This window comes from Callorhinus ursinus, unplaced genomic scaffold (genome assembly GCF_003265705.2).
Source record: "Callorhinus ursinus isolate GAN/ISIS: 27379988/994484 unplaced genomic scaffold, GSC_fseal_2.0 scaffold31, whole genome shotgun sequence".
Lineage (NCBI taxonomy): Eukaryota > Metazoa > Chordata > Mammalia > Carnivora > Otariidae > Callorhinus > Callorhinus ursinus.
Window position 1 is genome coordinate 14,870,800 of NW_027397093.1, and position 18,111 is coordinate 14,888,910.

At 41.8% G+C, this 18,111-nt stretch overlaps 1 protein-coding gene across 2 annotated transcripts; it reads left to right on the forward strand.

Annotated features, from left to right (window-relative positions):
• The first annotated feature begins 2,110 nt into the window (after positions 1–2,110).
• SAR1A (secretion associated Ras related GTPase 1A) lies at positions 2,111–17,306 on the forward strand. Of its 2 annotated transcripts, none has more exons than XM_073878892.1 (7): positions 2,111–2,238; positions 6,753–6,826; positions 6,951–7,070; positions 7,431–7,562; positions 10,077–10,180; positions 13,190–13,321; positions 14,974–17,306. In XM_073878892.1, exons 2-7 carry the CDS (start codon positions 6,769–6,771, stop codon positions 15,088–15,090), a joined length of 663 nt encoding a protein of 220 aa, XP_073734993.1. In that variant the 5' UTR covers positions 2,111–2,238; positions 6,753–6,768; the 3' UTR covers positions 15,091–17,306. The 2 variants fall into 2 exon arrangements, with proteins under 2 accessions (XP_073734993.1, XP_025705943.1); XM_025850158.2 differs by having other exon boundaries at positions 7,497–7,562.
• Positions 17,307–18,111: the final 805 nt, after the last annotated feature.

Here is an 18,111-nt window from a genome sequence, read left to right on the forward strand (position 1 = left end):
CAGCCTTCCAGTCAATTACAACTAAATGTTTTGCTTAAGTGTTTAGGCAATATTTTTGTTTGTCTGTTTTTAAGTAGGCTCCATGCTGGGCATGGAGCCCAACGTGGGGCTTGAACTCATGACCCTGAGATTAAAACCGGAGCTGAGATCAAGAGTTGGATGCTTAACTGACTGAGCCACCCAGGCGCCCCTAGGTTTTTGTTTTGTTTTTGACTACCTATTGTCCCAACCCTTTTATTTATTTTTAAACATATAACTGAAACATTTATTGAAAACATACTCTGGAAAAATTGCTTACATGTACAACATCCTTCTTTCACTCATTTTAGAGTTGGGTACCCTGTGGCCTGGGGCATCTGTCAACTTGCTCAAGGCTGCCCACTTGGTAAGGAGAGTTTGCAGCTCTCCTGATAATTTTCCTCTGTGCTCCTTCCTTCCTCCTGAGCCCCCCAAGCCACCCTTGTGGTTTGGGACCCCCCCACCCTGACCTCTTACAGCCAGCCTTCTATCAGGGCCAGTAATCCAATGCAATAGCTTGTGCTAGGGCAGCCCTATGCCTCCAGGGTACATACACTGAGGGTCCAAGCCCTATGGACACAGTTCTCCTGGTTTAACCAGAACTGGGGAGAAGCCTCAGAGCATGGCTTTGTATGTCTGGACAAGATTCAAACTCAATGCAGAGACTCACAGGATTAAAAGAGGGGGGAAAGTAGTGAGCTTGTCCATCCAGCTCCCTCTGAGTATTACTGCAGTTGCCAGATGCCACTTAAATCTTATTTCTGCACATATTTGGGTCTATTTCTGTATTTTGTTCTAATTGGTTTGTTTGGCTTTTCATGCACTAGCACCAAAGTGCTTTCTTTAAAGATTTTATTTAGGGGCGCCTGGGTGGCTCAGCCGTTAAGCGTCTGCCTTCGGCTCAGGTCATCATCCCAGGGTCCTGGGATAGAGCCCTGGATAGAGCCCCGCATCGGGTTCCCTGCTAGGCGGGAAGCCTGCTTCTCCCCCTGCTTGTGTTCCCTCTCTCACTGTGTCTCTCTCTGTCAAATAAATAAATAAAATCTTAAAAAAAAAGATTTTATTTATTTATGAGAGAGAGAGTGCTCGAGCAGGGGGGAGGGGCAAAGGGACAAGAAGACTCCCCGCTGAGCAGGGAGCCCCGATGTGGGGCTCCATCCCAGGACCTCCTGGGATCATGACCTGAGCCGAAGGCAGACGCCCAACGACTGAGCCACCCAGACACCCCAAAACAGGGTAGTTTAAAACACACAAAACCTATTAATCCTATTATTTCTTTTATGGGAATTGTGTTAAATTTGTAATTGTACTTAAGGAGAACTGAAATGTTTATGATATTGGGTCTTACTATCCCAAAACATCATTCATCTTATCACTTGCCTTAGCTTTCCTATCTGTAAAATTGGAGTAATAATACCAATCTCGTAGGGCTGTCTTCAGAATTAAATGAGAAAATGCTTGGGAAGGACGGCAGAGTAGAAGCCAACGTGCTGCTTTGCCACTTCCTAGCCTATGAGCTTGGGCTATTCTGAACCTTGGTTCTCTCATTTGCAAAATGGGGAAAATAACAGTATCCGCTTCATAAGGGCTGTTATCAAGGCCAAATACGGGGAGGCATGCATGCAAAATACTCAGTGCACTGCCTGGAACGTAAGTGCTCAGTGAATATTAGCTGTTCTTCCAAAACATAGGCTACCCCAGAGAACTGTGACTGGAAGCAAAGGCCTTCTGGGATCCACCCTAGGTGGAGGGCTGTTGGGGCAACTCTTCTGTCCGAGAACCTACCTAGCCACCTGTCGCCGCTCCGGATTTTGCCGGATCGTGTGCGACGGCAGTTGGACTAAAAGCGGCGATCCCGAGCGTCTAGGTGCATTGCGAAACTCCAGGCTCCTGCCCTGCCCCCGGAGTCCCGGCGCTGCCACGTCTCGCGCGTCGTGCTCTCCGTACCGGAGGAAGCGGAGCCAAGTCTGGCCCGCCCCCGGGATCGCTCTGCGCGCCTGAGGCCCAGCCCCCCGCGGCCCGAGTCGTCGGTAGGTGGCTCCGGCGTTTCAGAGCGCCGTGACGCTACGAGGGGGCGGGGGCAAGCGCGCGCCCGGAAGTCCCGGGGGAGGGGGTGTTACGTATATCCGGCGAATAGCTGGCGGTCCCGGGTGCTGCTGGGCTGTGTTCTGTGAGGGAGGGTCGAAGCCGCCCGCCGCCGCCGGAGGAGCCCCCTTGGCCGTGAGTCGGGGGGCTGCTGCGAAGGAAGGAGCCGAGGGACCCGTGGGGCTGGGGCGGACGGCGGGGAGGGTCGGGGCGGAGGCCGGCTCAGGCGGGGTTGCTGTGTGTGGGGGGGGGGGAAGTGACACGCAGGCGGTTCTGTGGGGCCTCGGGGCTGGTTCTGGGTGGGGACGGGCCGACTTGGCCGGTCTGCTTCGTTCCCTGACAGCCCTTGGGGTATCGGGTCGATCTGCATTCCTTCGGGGGTCCCGCAGCTGTGGGGCGGGATAACAGTTTTCTTGTCTGTACTGTGTGCTCAGGTTTGCGAAACGGTTTCATATCCCGTCTCGGATGAGCCTCAGCCCTTGGGCGGGTGGGAGTCCTTGATGACTATCCTTGGTTTGCATCCTGGGGAATAATAAGGTTCGCGAGGCAGTGAATTGGCCAAGGCCCGGCCGATAGCAAGAGGAGTGTTCGAACCGGATCTCTTGACTCCCAGTCCAGTGCGGACCCCCCCTCCCCGACTTTCAGCTCTGTGTTATCGTCAGATGCCCTGAGTCGAACCCCGTATTTTCTTCTTCCACCTTCCCCTTTTCCTCCCTCTCTTCAGTGCGTGGAAAAATTCGTTCGTGTGCATTTGGTATAGATTAGTGTTTTCTTCATGATTCTAGCCTAGAGGTCAGGAGTGCACTTGTGAGGGTTGGCACTAAATTGTCTCTGTTACTATCTCCCTTGCTCTTGTCTTTTCTCCTTTACCTCGATCTTTCTGCTTAGGTCGCGACAGGGTACTTGTGGTGCTTTGCCTGGGGGCTTGCTTGACCTTTGATATTTACCCTGCAGCTAAGCATAGTTTCTTAGCTAAAAACCAGCAGCCTGCTATCCCAGATGTGTCCCAGGAATGGTGTCTCAAAGTTGTAATGATATGCATAAGAAATGAGTATGTAGAGAGAGTAATGCATGTATTACTGGCTAATGGTCAGTATTGGCTAGTGCTTCTCTTTTTTATTTACTTCATTCTGATGTCATTCCTGAAATTTGCAAATTTTAGTTTGGGGTACATTGGCAGTGCTTTTGTGGTAGTTCAGAGTTCTTAATTTGTGGTAGTTTAGAGTTCTTAAATTTTAGAGTACGCTAATTTGCCACAAGATGCCATAAGGTGGTAGAGTGGATCAAGGATAGGAAATAAATAGAATGCTAGTTATTAAAATACCATTCAGAAGACATGGTAAGTTGTAAGGAAGAAAACTTTAGAAGATTATCTGTTTAGCTGGTGGGTTAAGGAAGTTTTATGTTTCTTTAAAAGCAGTTTTGTGAGTTGGATTTGAATTTTATGTAATATTAACAGGAAGAGCTTTGGCTTTGGCATTTAAAAAGGAAGGTTTCAGTTTTGGCACTGACACTTTTTTAGCTGAGCAGTTTTGGTTAAGCCAGCTGACCTAGGAGTATCAGCATCCTTGCCTTGTTGTTGAAAACTAAGGACTCCTGCCCAGTAGGGTTTGTGTGAGGTTGAAACGAGATGTATGTGCAGGCACTGTATAAAACTGTAAAACTACTCATGAGGGGTACAGATCCTAAGATCTCAAGGATGGAGGAGCCACTGAAGCCATTTCCTTAACTGTAGCAATACAGTGTAACACTTTGGGTCTGTTAAGGGTTTTTATAATTTTTTTTAACATCACCTGAAGAGTTTCTCCGAGCACTTTTCCATAGATCATTTTGGAGGGGAGCAAGAATGTCAAGGGGAGATAAATTGGAAAAATCAGACTAATTCAGTTACCATGAAAAATTCCTTAAAGAGGGGTTTTCCCATTGGAGAATTCATTGAGTTTGGAAGAATTCTAAAACGATGTGGTAAAACTTCACAAAGAGTCTATAAAAGTATTGGTTGTAACCCTGTGTAGTACACATGAATATGTAACAATGGGTTTTTTAAAGGAGTTCAGAGTAGGAGTGATCTTAAAGAGAGGTTCTCTGTAAAGGTGAGCCTCACTTCTCCAAGTTGTAGACTGAGAAAAGTAGGGAAAGATGACTGGTTTGGGGGAACTGCAGAGAAGAGACACATTGTTCTTTTACTTATCTACAGAGGAAACCTAAAAACAGGAGCTGTGTAAGTGTATTTAAGTCATTAAACTTCTTAAAGTGCCGACTAAGTTACCACATTATTTAACATGCTAAATTTGGTCTCTTCCAAAATATATATTAAGATTTTATTTATTTATTTGAGAGAGAGAGAGAGAGTACAAGCAGGGGGAGCGGCAGAGGGAGAGGGAGAAACAGACTCACTGCTGAGCAGGGAACCCGATGAGGGGCTTCATCCCAGGACCCCAGGATTATGACCCAAGTCGAAGGCAGACGCTTAACTGACTGAGCCACTTGGGCGCCCCTGCCAAAATATATTTTAATGTTACTGAAAAGGGCAAAAAAAACCCCCATAGTTAGTATTTTTTTTTAGAAAAGCTTTTGCCTTAGCTTCTACTTTCACCCAAACTCCCAAGCCTCATTTGGCCTTCCATGTTAAAGACCCATAGAAAATAAGCATTAAGCAGTCCCTAAGGTTTATAGGTAAGGCCTTATTTTTTTTAAAGATTTTATTTATTTAATTGAGAGACAGAGCGCACATGCCCACAAGCAAGAGGGAGGGGCAGCAGGGAGTCCAATGCAGGACTCTCAGGACTCAATCCCAGGACCCTGGAGTTATGACCTGAGCCAGAGTCAGACGCTTAACTGACTGAGCCACCCAGCCGCCCAGGCCTGATTTAAAAAAAAAAAAAAATTCAGGGCACCTGGGTGGCTCAGTCAGTTAAGCGTCTGACTGTGGCTCAGGTCATGACTCCAGGGTCCTAGGATCAAGCCCCACATCAGGCTCTCTGCTCAGCAGGGAGTCTGCTTCTCCCTCTCCCTCTTCCTCTGTGCTCTCTCTCCTCTCTCAAATAAAAAATAAAATCTTTAAAAACAAAACAAAACTCAGTCACTGGATAGAAAAAAATACATACATATATATATATATATATATATATATATATGTTTCAGTTTATTTAGTTACTTATTTAAGTAGTCTCTGCCTTTAATGTGGGGCTCAAAATCATGATCCTAAGATCAAGAGTCACAGGTTCCTCTGACTGAGCCAGCCAGGAGCCCTCAAATTAACATGTATTGCCTCAACTTTTCAACTTCTTTATCTAGCATTCTTTGAGTAAAGAATATAGGTGGGTTTTTGTGGGTAACCCTGTTAAGGTCACTAGTAAAAGTAACAAAAGTAAACTTTTGTTTACTTTTTAAAACAAAAGTTCATGAAAGTTGTATTTGAGAGCAGTTGGTCACATCTAGTGTAGCCTTGTGTTCACATGCTCTTGCTGATGGAGAGTGAAGGGGGATGGGGACTGAGTCCTGAGAGTCTTGCTGATGGGGATCTTTTTTTTTTTTTTCCCTGCACCAAATCTGAGATACTGAGGCAAAAGTTCAGTGACCAGAAAATGTTGAACCTGAGAAACTTTGACACCACCACTGGCTTTAGATCTTACCCTCTTAACTCCTTTCAGAGTCCTCTTGTTCATTACCAGTGTATGTAGACCTTTTAGTAGCTTTGGGTCATCTTTTGTTTTGTCTAGGCTTATGGAAAACAGTAGGAAAAGTGGTCTTAATATTAGTACTAATTAGTGTGTGTACTTGGCTAGGAACCTAATTCTATGCCCTGAACAAGTATTCTTATTTTAAAGAAAATCCCTATTTGTAAAATGGGTTAGGTCTTGGTTACTCACATTATGAAAAGATTCTCTTATTTCTTCATGGTTGTCCATAATAGTGATATCGTTTCTTTTTATAAGTCGACACACAAATCAGTAAGAGGGGTTAAATAAATATTGTTAAGAAACATAGCATTAGTGGGGTGCTTGAGTGACACAGTCGATTAAGCTTCTGACTCTTAGTTCAGCTCCAGGTCATGAGCTCGGGGTTCCCTGCTCAGTGGGGAGTCTACTTGAGATTCTCTCGCTCCCTCTGCCCCTCCCCGCTCCCGCGAGCTCTCTTTCTTTCTCAAATAAATAAATAGATCTTTAAAAAAATAATAGTCATTGGTAAGTGGGGCAGGGCAAATTATGTCAGCCATTAGGATTTTGGTGACTGTTTTTTAGAGCTGTTTACAAGGAAGGGTCAATATGCTTTCATTCTTATTTTCTGCTTAGTGTATTGATGTGATGTTTTGATCTAGATTATTGATGGGACTGATTTCGTAGAGGTTTTGCTAACTGGTATAGACAGCAGCCATGTATCTAGGGAATGTGAATGAGCAACTGCCTGGAGGAGAAAAGAGGAAAGTATATCTTTAACTCCTAGTCCTTGGAGTATCATAGATTGAAAACTGATAGAAAATCAGGAGTTTGTGCAGATCTGAGGACCCCAGAGACTTCCTTTATTTTCTTACACCTGAAAACATGGGACAATAAACATGCATCAGGGCTACCGAATAAGGGTTAACTTCTCCAGAGCTGTACTAGGATTCAGAAAGCTAATGTTTGCTGCTTTCATATTTTCTACAGGTAGTAAGCATTAATAATGTCTTTCATCTTTGAGTGGATCTACAATGGCTTCAGCAGCGTGCTCCAGTTCCTAGGTAAACCATTTACTTGAAATATATCATAGGTTTCAGACTTTGTACATTTCCTCCAACAATCTAAATACAAGCAGCCTTTGGTAAGTAGAAAGCAAAGTTATGTTAAATTTTTTTTCTTTTTTAGGACTCTACAAGAAATCTGGAAAACTTGTATTTTTGGGTTTGGACAATGCAGGCAAAACCACTCTTCTACACATGCTCAAAGATGACCGATTGGGCCAACATGTTCCAACATTACATCCAAGTAGGTTTGAAAATACCAGGTGACCTTTTGATATTTGAAGGTCAGTGTCACGGTTTGGGGATGAATCCCCAGTTGATTGATTTCTTGAGATCTCAAAAGACAGCTCACTTGAAAAAAATTCTCTGTATGACATTCAGGTCATATACCCCTAAATCTAACCCTCTGGGACTCTGTCAGTATCTGTTCTCACTAGTTCTGTAAGGGGACACATCTCCCATGTCTACTTCTAAGAAGCAGTAGACACTTTGGAGAAAAAGAAAGTTGGCTTTTTAGAATAATTTAAGAAATGTTTTCACCCTTGTATCCTTTTCTTTCCAAGGTAAAAGCTTCATTAAATTTTGTGTTTGTATTAACTTACAGTACTGGGAGCTGGGCCTTGTTGGATGGAAGAGTTTATGTCTTTTTTCTATTTTGACAATTTTTCAGCATCAGAAGAGCTTACAATTGCTGGAATGACATTTACAACTTTTGATCTTGGTGGGCATGAGCAAGGTAAGAGATGATTCAGTGGAAGAATGGTATTGACGTATGGTTCTTTTTATACCCTTTTTTTTTTTAAGCATTGTGACATTTTTACCTTTTAAATGGTGATTAAATTATGATTGAGATCTTATCACTTAAAATTAAGTACTTTCAAACTTGTCAAAAGTTGCATAAATACAGAGAACTCCACTCCTTTATACCTTTTGCCCCAATTTATTAGTCTCTATGTAACACATACTAAGTTATCAAACCTAGGAAGTTTTATTTTTATCTACTCTGTAGTGTATATTTCTCTTTTTGTCAGTTGTCTCCATAATCTCTTTCATAGCACTTTTCCTCTTGAACAAGATCTAGTACAATATCAAATTTAATCATGTCTCTTTTATATCCCTTAGTCAATGGAGTGTAAGTATGTAGAAAATTGTTATTATTTGTAAGTAAGTTCAAATTTGTCAAAAATTGCAAAAATAATACAGTGATATACTTGCGACCACTCTGATCTATTTTGTATACTCTATCCATGTGGAGCGGTTGGTAGAACATTTCCTTCTACCTTATTGTTCTTGTAGTACATTTTGCCTTATGATGGCCATGTCCATTTGGTTCCTAGATTCCTATCAGGTATCTTGTGTGGGTTTTGGAGATACATACAATGGGGCATCTTTTTCTGATGGACACTTACTTCACATTTGGCAAGACTTTAGGCTTAGGAGTAAAACATTTAAGATGTGAAAATAAATATTCTGCAAAGTAGGAAAAAGAAACTATTGAAATTTTGTGAGATTTATTCATTTGTTATTGAGTTGAGAAGTCTCCTTTTGGAGCATTCATTATATTAGGTTGAATCTAATACAGCTTTTTAAAAGCGTAGTTAAAAGAACAGAATATTGGTAATTTTAATTTTTTAGCCAAGTAAGTTTAACCAAAAATCTGAGTGATCCAAATGATTTTATAGTCAGTGATTTCATTATATAATTACATTTATTTCAGTCCTTTAATATTTATATCCCACAAAAATCATATGTAGTATGATCACAATCACATAAAATACCTGTATAGAAAAAAGATTGAATGAATATATAGGAAAACATTAGCAGTAGGTGTGTTTCTCTGGAGGATTATAGATGATCTTGTATCTTTTTTTTCTATAATGAGCTTGTATTTTCATTTGGGTAGGAATGGGTGTATGGTGGCTTTTCTGCTTCTTTCAAAAGGATTTGTAACTGTTTACAAATTTAAATTCAGAGATAATACAGTTGTAAGAACTGAACTGAGACCATTTGGAGAATGCAGCAGGAAAGATGTTTTTAAACCCCTCAACTGAGACTTAATGTATTATTTGGTGTGATAAATTTAGCTTTCAGGTTTTGATAGATTAAGAAGGGGGGGAATGTGTTACATGTAGTTTTGTTTTGTTTGAGGCAAATTTATTTAACAGACTTACTTTATCACAATAACTTGCCACCATTTTACACAAATTACTAAAATGCTATATATTTGGAGATTTCCTTTTCTTAAAAAAAACTTAAAAATTTTAACTTCTAAAAGTAGGCCAGGCTCATGGCGCCTGGCTGGTTCAGTCAGCAAAGCATACAACTCTTGATCTCAGGGTCGTGAGTTTGAGCCCCACATTGGGTGTAGAGATTACTTAAAAAAAGGTAGTTCAAGCTCCATGTAACAAATTGAATACACACTCAGCATATGAATATGGAAGGTAAAAGGTGGAAATTCCCCCAGCCTCTCCTTCCCCATCCCACTCTTCAGAGGTAACCATTATTAACTATTTGATGTAGAGATGCTTTGTTACTCATCCCAGTGAAAGTAACTAGAGATGAATGACTTAGAAATTAAAGTATTGCTTCCCAAACCATTATCACTTGATGGCATAAACAAAAAAATAAATAAAATTTATAAGGCCTCCTGGGTTAAATATGGGAGACTGAGGTAATTGCCTGGCAACTTCAACCACCTGTCAGGCCCAATCTCCTGAGGATGGACGGAGCAGGTGTTTCAGTACACGTACACATTGGTTAGTTAGGAACTGACTTGGAACTAATGGTATATGGACAGGTAATTTGCATCTTGATGAATTTGGCTTTCGGGGTGAGGTAGGTCATTTAACTGAGTAAAAGTGACTGGGTGTCAGACAGTAGGGAGTGGTGGAAACTTTGCCAAATGGAAGAGCCCAGACTTCATCTAAAGGGGTCGCTACCACTCAGTTCCAGCTGATTAGTGACATGTAGGTAGGTATGTGTGGGATTGCCAGATGTTGCAGTTTTTCCGAAAATCAGGCAGAAAACCTTGATTTTTTAATTTGAAAAAATCAGATTCAGTTCATACGCCATTAGTGTATACCCTTTGTTCTGATTTAATACTGGTTAGGACTTGGGGAATCTATATGGAATTGAATGCTATTGAAACCTATCCAAGGTTTGCCCATTTTAGGGCAAAAAAAAGATAAATTTTTCAAAATATGTTTTTTTTTTTTTTTTGATTAATGCAACTATAAACTTTGTCTTTTAGCACGTCGGGTTTGGAAAAATTACCTCCCAGCAATTAACGGGATTGTCTTTCTGGTCGACTGTGCAGATCATCCTCGCCTCATGGAATCCAAAGTTGAGCTAAATGTACGATTATATTTTTTCTTTTTATGGTCTCTCTTTCTTTTAAGGAATATAGGTCAGTAGCGCTAATACTTCAGCATTCCAGTTACCATTTGATGAAAGTCCTAGTTACAGTAAGAAGGTGTTTTAAAATCTAAGCCCTTGCTTTTCAGTGTCCTGAGGAAACTCAGCTTGAACTCCAGAAAGTTAACTTTGTTTTTATCTATCATAGGGTGACTGTCCAGTTTGCTCCCACACTCCCCAGTATGTGCCTGTTGCCCCAGCATAATGAACGCCTTTTTCCTTCCCATATCATGGATGGTCCCTGTTTTTGAAGCATTGGGAGAGTGAAACCTTAAGAGAGAGATGAAGGGTTCTTTATGTGTTTGAATCTGGGTTCCCACTCTGTGCCTGCCCACCCTTGCACTGAATGACTTTGTAGACCTTAGTTAGCAGTCTATTCTCAGTCTTCAGTTTGGGTCACAGGCAGCATTTGATACTGTCATGTTTTCTCCTTTCTCAACATTGCATTTTCTTGCCTTTACAGTTCTTGTCATATTGCCTTTGTTAATCCTTACTGGGTCACCCTGCACCTCTTCTTTTTATTTGATTTGTAACTGTCTCTCTGCATTCTTGTTCCTGGCAATTTGAACCTGTGCCATGTTTATTTGTGAGTTTGTGAGTATGTTTCTTGAATCTATAGCTCTGGTCTTACGTAGAATCGCTTATAGGGCATTCCTTCCCTTACTTGACCTCTTGGCATTGGCATTCTCTCTTTTCGTTGAATTCCCATTTGCATTCTTGGGTTTGGTGTGCTCTCTCTGGCTAATACTTCTCAGATTCTTGCACAAGCACCCATTCCCCTGCTTAAATTTTGGTGTTCCCTAGGGTCTGTATTTTATCCTAGGCTAGTTCAGCCTACTCTCATTCCTTCATCTGCCACCCACAGGCCAGTGACTCCCATATGGATTTCTCTTTTTTAAACCTCTCTTGAGCTCCAGCCTCATACATAATGCTATCTACTAAAGAACTCCACCTACCAATTCCAGTCTCCCAGAATGGAACCATTCCCTACCATCTACCTGGACATGTGGTCCAGATCCTGTGAATGTAGATTTCAGTACCACCCTGCCACATTCTGTAATGCTAGAAGGAACTTTTCAGACTTACCATTGGCCTCTTTGATATCCTTTAATAGATCTCTATCACCTTCTGGATAAAATCCACAAATCCTTTGCATAGCAAAGACTTTGCATAAAGTCTTCCCTGATCTTTCTTCTGTTTATTTCTCCAGCTTCTTTTCTCTTTATTGCCTACCTTGAACTACATTCCAAACAATAGAGAACAATTTGTCCTTCCTTCAGTATGCACAAGTTGCTGTAGGCTTTCTCATCGGACCCCCACCCACTTTTGCTGGTAAATTAAAAAATGTCCTTTCAGAGATCCCGGAGTTCAGCCATGACCTCTTTTAGGAAGCTTTCCCTGACCTCTTGGACTTAGACTCGCCACCTTATCAGTGTCTGTGGTCCTCACTGGTTTTCTTGTAGGTCTCTTCATCAGACTGTGAACTTAGAAGGGACCGACCTTTGTTTCTTTTTGAAACCCTTGCACTTAGCAAAGCATCAGACATACAGTAGGCATCTGGTTAGTATTTAATCAATGAATGACATCCTTACTCTGATTTTATCTAACAATCCCTGGAACCTAAGATGGTCGAAAGTATGTTCCCCTTTATCCCCTCAGCTCTACTCTCCTTTCCAAGCTTTTCCTGTCAGTGGGCACTGGATTCCCAGGCTTGAAATCTGTGCCAGCTCAGGCCCCTCTTTACCTGTCTTATCATCTAGACATCAGTCTCTTCACTTCTTTCTCCACAGTGCCTGCGGCACTGTTCCTTGGATGCTGCCATCCTGGGCTAGGTCACTGTCTCTTATCTGAGCACACATAGATACTTTGTATGAATTCAATGTGTTCTTCTACACGATTGTTTTTTAAGATTTTATTTATTTGAAAGTGGGGGTGGGAGGGGCAGAAGGAGAAGCAGGGAGCCCGACATGGGGCTCTATCCCAGGACCCTGAGATCATGACCTGAGCCGAAAACAGACGCTTAACCAACTGAACCCCCCAGATGCCCCCTTACACACAGATTCTATTCAGTAATTTCTGGATTTGGGGTCTTTAGGATCTACTGCAGCTAACGTCTCAGGCATCATAATGTTGATCATGCCTTCCCATTCTATTTTACTGTGTGTCAACATATAAAGACAGGCAATTCTCCATGTGGCTTTCTGAATTCTTTTCTTACTGTAAAGCATTGCTTATATTCTTCCTTCTCCTTTCCACCTGTCCAAAACCTGCCCTTCTTTCAGAGCTTAGTTTGGGTTCCTCAACTTTGCTAAGACTTTCCTTAAGTCCACCATTTCCCCTGCCATTTGATTTCCCCGAATGTCTTCTGGTATTTATATTCTGTCCCTATTCATTGTGACAATCATACACTTGCCTTGCTTTGTTGACAGATGTGTATGAACATAGAGTGAGGATTTCTCGAGGCCAGGGATATGTCTTATCTCTTTGTATCCCTATCAGTGCCTGAGATAGTGCTTTGCACACATTGGGCACTCATTGTATATGCGGGGACTTCCTGTCGCCATCTTTGAGGCTCTGTAGCCAGAGCATTCAGTCTTCTAGGACTCTGCTCAGTGGATAGCCTGAGGATGGTCTGTGGCTGAGTGATTTATCTCAGAGTTAAGGTTGGGGCAGTTCTGCTGCCCTGTAAATAGACACAGCCTTAAGTTGCAATTGTTTTGAGGTTGTTAGGGGATTCTTACCTAATGTCAAGGTAATTTTGAGGAGTTTCTTACCTAATATTAAGAGTGTTGTATAACGTGAAGACTTTTAGTTCATCACTCAGGTATAAAGATGATCAGAATTTCTCTTTACATTTGATACTTTGTAGACAAGTGAAAGTCCGGGTGGTTTTCATGATCTGGTGGGCCTTCATAGATTCCTCACCTAGCTCTTTTATGTTGTCTTTAGGCTCTAATGACTGATGAAACAATATCCAATGTGCCAATCCTTATCTTGGGTAACAAGATTGACAGAACAGATGCGATCAGTGAAGAAAAACTCCGTGAGATATTTGGGCTTTATGGACAGACCACAGGAAAGGTAAGAGAAAAATCATCAGGGGACATATTATTAAGGAAATTCACAGCTGTCGAGACATTCATATTTTGCTATCTAGATTTTACTTGTCTTTCAAAAGTTTAACTGGGCCTAGGATTGGTTTTACCAATAGGTGATTTGTAGTCATTCAGAAGGCAGGAGCCTATTCTTTCACTGTTTTCTGATGAAATTTTCCTCAGGTATATGAGGATGAAGAAATTGGTAGGAAAGGCAAACTTACCAGTTTAAGAATTTTCTGACTCTCTTTTGATTCTAATTCAGAGAAATCTTTTTTGAAGGAGGCCTTCTTAACCAGAAATCAGTCTTGTTTTTGGCCGGAGATTTCAGGTTATGAAGAAGAGTGATCATTCATGATCACTTTCCAAGCACTGAAACCCAAGCACTGGATTATCCTCAGTGTTCTCTGCTGAGAGACGTAGGACTGTAATCCCCATTTTGAAGATGAGGAAAATCTGAGAGTTATTTGTTCAGATCTACACAGCCAAGTCAGTGATAAAACCAGGAATAGAACCTGAGTCTCTCAGATCAGTAGGTTATATGCTGTCTCCAGCTGGAAGGAGAACTCTGATGCAGAAGTGCTTATGAGAGAGAAAATCGAGATCAACTGTAGTTAAGCAGGAATTCTGTTTTTTTCAGCTTGTAGTTTTGGCATAGTCAGTTTTAAAAATTTCCCTGTTCTGGGGTCTCTGATAACCTTCTGACTTTTTTTATATGGTTTCTTATTTCTTAGTTTTACCTCTTCTTGATTATCGATTTCTTTCTAGAAACATTTGCTTTAATTTAGTTTCCCTCTTCTGCATGAGCGTTATACAACATGAATTCTTAATTTCCTTGATATAATTTGTTATTAGTATAGATTTCTGAATGCTTGTGCTAATGAGAATGTCCTTTTTTTTTTTCTTTAAGAGTTTATTTGAGAGAGAGCATGCAGAGAGAGAGAGAGAGAGAGCACAGCAAGGGGAGGGTCAGAGGGAGAGGGAGAAGCTGACTCCCCGCTGAGCACGGGAGTCCCACTTGGGGCTCGATCCCAGGACCCTGAGATCATGATCTGAGCTGAAGGCAGATGCTTAATCCACTGAGTCACCCAGGCGCCCCTCTTTTTTTTTTTTTTTTTAAAGATTTATTTGAGAGAGCAGGCATGTGTGGTGGGGGGAGGGGTGGAGGGGGAGAGAATCTTGAGCCAACTCCCCACTGAGTGAGGAGCCCTATACAGGGCTCGATCTCATGCCCCTGAGGTCATGACCTGAGCCGAAACCAAGAGTTGGATGCTTAACTGACTGAGCCACCCAGGTGCCCCAAGAATGTCCTTATTTCCAAAGAGTCTTGGACTTCTCTCCATCAAAGAGCATGCTGGTTCTGTGGGTCCTAGTGGCCTTTTTCTTGGTTAGCTGTCATAACTTTCCAGATGATGGTGTGTTCAAAGTAAAGGTTCTTTACAGAGAGAATCTGGGAATAGAACTGTGCTGAAAGCATGAAGCTCTGGGGAAGTTACCTGCATGGCCTTGACTACGTTTCTATAATTAATTCCTACTTCCTTTGCTTTTGAGGAATAAAGAGAGTGATTTGTGATCACCCTTTCAAGCTTTTCCACCATGTGGATGCTAACAGGCCTTTATTGGTTTTGCCTCCCGTAGGGGAATGTGACCCTGAAGGAGCTGAATGCCCGCCCCATGGAAGTGTTCATGTGCAGTGTGCTCAAGAGGCAAGGCTACGGCGAGGGCTTCCGCTGGCTTTCCCAGTACATTGACTGATGTTTGGACAGTGAAAATAAAAGAGTTTTACTTCTCTGGACTGATCCTATTCACAGCTTCCTCATGAACTTTTCTAATAGAACAAGGAAAGCTCTTCAACCGTGTCTGGCGTTGAGAAGCCAAGAGTCTCTGTCAGCTCTCCCATCGCCCAGTGGTGACATGTGCTCTTCTCCACACTGTCGGGAGGTAACGCTGCCCCATGTGCTGGTGCGGGGCAGCATCCCGGGACTCGGAAGCTGGCAGGATTTGCTGGGTACAGCTGTGTGCCATCCTGGGGCACCTGAAAAGAAAAACACGTCTCACCACTGTGGTTGATTTCAAAAGAAAGCGATTCTATTTTTTAAAGAAAGTGTTGTTAATGTAATTGGTGTCCCTCCTAATTTTTTGAGTTCAAAATTTACTTGGTCCAGAGTTTTCTATTTTTTTCTTTTTGATCTAGTGAATGGCATTTAGATTCTTCATAAAATTATGCACAGAAACGTTGGAGGCCAGAGCTCAGTCAAGTGAAGTTACTCCTGTTGAGTTAGCAGGTTAGTGAGAGAAGCTCCCCATCTCTCTGACTGCCTTGTAGTAGGTGGCGCCACCTGTGCACAGTGGAGCATGGGAGGGCAGGGCCTGGCCTGGCGGTGGCGGCAGGCTTCCACTGTGGTCAGCCAGGGTCATTCCTCACGGTGGTGTGTAGAGCAGATGGTTGGTTCACTGTGGGAGGAGTTCAATATAGAGCGGTTATTTTATTATTTTTACTTTCAAAGCTACAGATTTCAGACAGTCTTTGCTTTTATACTGTTACGAAACTGTTTCTCTCCATAGCACCTCTTTAATTTTCAGTTGACTTTTGCCTCATAAAAGAGAACATCCCCCATGTTGTCCTACACTGCAGGCATGCGTCGGTTACTTTTGCACAGATTCTAGGGGAAAATTTTCTGAATAGGTGAGTCACACAGGACAGTTAACAGCTGAAGGGCTTTTAATTCTGTGAGTTGAGAACTTAAAAATCTGGGATTTGTAGCATTTGTTTGGATCCAGGAAAGATTTATTTGGTGGGCTTTAAAGTTCTCACTTGCAGGATTTGGTCTTTTTATGGGACTGTTCATGAGCTCTTTTTATAGGTTTTTTTTTTGGTATGAAATTGCCTTTCTCCGTTCCAGAAATAAGCTGGGGAAACTCTAAGAACTTTGTGTAGTGTTGTTCTTTTTGAGCCAGCGTCACTTGTCATTAAGAGCTCAGTATAAAAAGCCTCAGCATGCCCAGTAGTGTGATGAGGATCATTTTCATAGCATTCCTTTTTCTTAGTGCCATGTGTAAAATTGGATTTTCATGATCTTAACCAATATTAGAGCCTTTCTTAAAATGGGGGGATGTCTTCCTTTTTCTTTAAGGAGAGATTAGAAGTAGTTTCCTCAAAACTGAAAATTGTGATGAAGATGCAAAGGTTTGAACTAAATTCAGTGGAATTCTGTGTCTAATGTGAGGGTAGGGAAAGTGTGGATAACCCACTCCAGGGGTGAGTGAGAGTATTACCCTTTAATGGATTTCTCACTGTTAGTCTTCAGTACTGACCTATTAGGAAAGCATACTTTCTCACTGCCAGGTACCAAATGCAGCGGCTCAGTAAAGGATAAACCTGGGGAGAGCATGCCTTTCCTCTGTTAGCAAGCAGAGCTGGATTAAAACAAAATTTTTGGTTTGGAAAGGGGTGAAAGCCTTAAATGAACAAATCTAGCTAATGGTGAATGAACTAGGTAGTTAACTTGCACACTTTTAATTTCCTTTGGCTAAAGGTAACCCATACTTCTTTATCCAGAGACTTGAGAAGTATGAACGCAGTGCTAGTTTTCTTGTTTTTTTGTTTTTGTGTTTTCCTCTTTGTCCCTAATCATTTCGTAGCAAGCTAGAAAACTGGATTCTACACAGCTCAGCTCTTTGTGAAAGTGGTTTATTTTGGCCACTGGAGAAAGAGGGAATTGAAAAGTCAGCTGGCATCTATTTCTTCACAGAAAACACTGTTCTATAAAAAGATAGCAAAAGAAGCTGCTGTGAGGAGCTTGGCTCTTAACAGTGAGGATCAGAGCTTTGTACAGGAACTCCCATGAATTGAAACTTTTCATTCTGTTTTATCAGAGTGCATATATGTCCTATTTCAGGAAAAGTTAAAAGTCATTTACAAAAGAAAGTCAATCTGTATCCTAAGCATTTTAATAAAAAGTTAAAACAAACTTGCTATCTTCTGCCATTTATTTTTTCATTTATTTGCGTTGGTTGGTTCTGAGTTTGAACATCTCCTGATGTTTGTTGTGTGTGTGGTGGGGGTGGGGAAGCAAAAGTTGTTTCCTTCCTAGGAGAAGAAATACAAAGGATATGAGAGACAAGTTTTGCTACCAGGAGAAAAAAAAAGGCTAGGCCAATTCACACATTTCAAAGTAATAAATTTAGTACCATTTGAGAGGCTTCGAACATGTGATCCCAGGATTGGTGGTATACTTTCTAAACAAAATCTATTAACATGCTAGCTAGCAAGGAATGGGTCCAGTTTAGCTGTTTACCATTCATCATTTTATACAAAATTGGAGAGCTTCAGTTGTGTGCTGCATTTGATAAAATAGGGAAAGGGATGAAATGTGTGCCTGTACATTTACCAGGTTTGTAGGAAGCCTTGTTTTTAGAAAACCCAAATGAGATTCTAAAACTAAAGTAATGGGACAAATAGAATGGGAAGCAAAATGCAACAGGTCCCTTTTTGACCAAGCATTAAAAGTGTTAGAGTCATCTTGTGATTGAAACTAATGTCCCTGTTACTAAAGTGATGGGTTCTATGGGTAAGTGTGGATAACCCACTCCAGGGGTGAGTGAGAGTATTACCCTTTAATGGATTTCTCACTGTTAGGAAAGCATACTTTCTCACTGCCAGGTACCAAATGCAGCGGCTCAGTGAAGGATAAACCTGGGGAGAGCATGCCTTTCCTCTGTTAGCAAGCAGAGCTGGATTAAAACAAAATTGGGTTCTATCGCCATGGGTTCTCT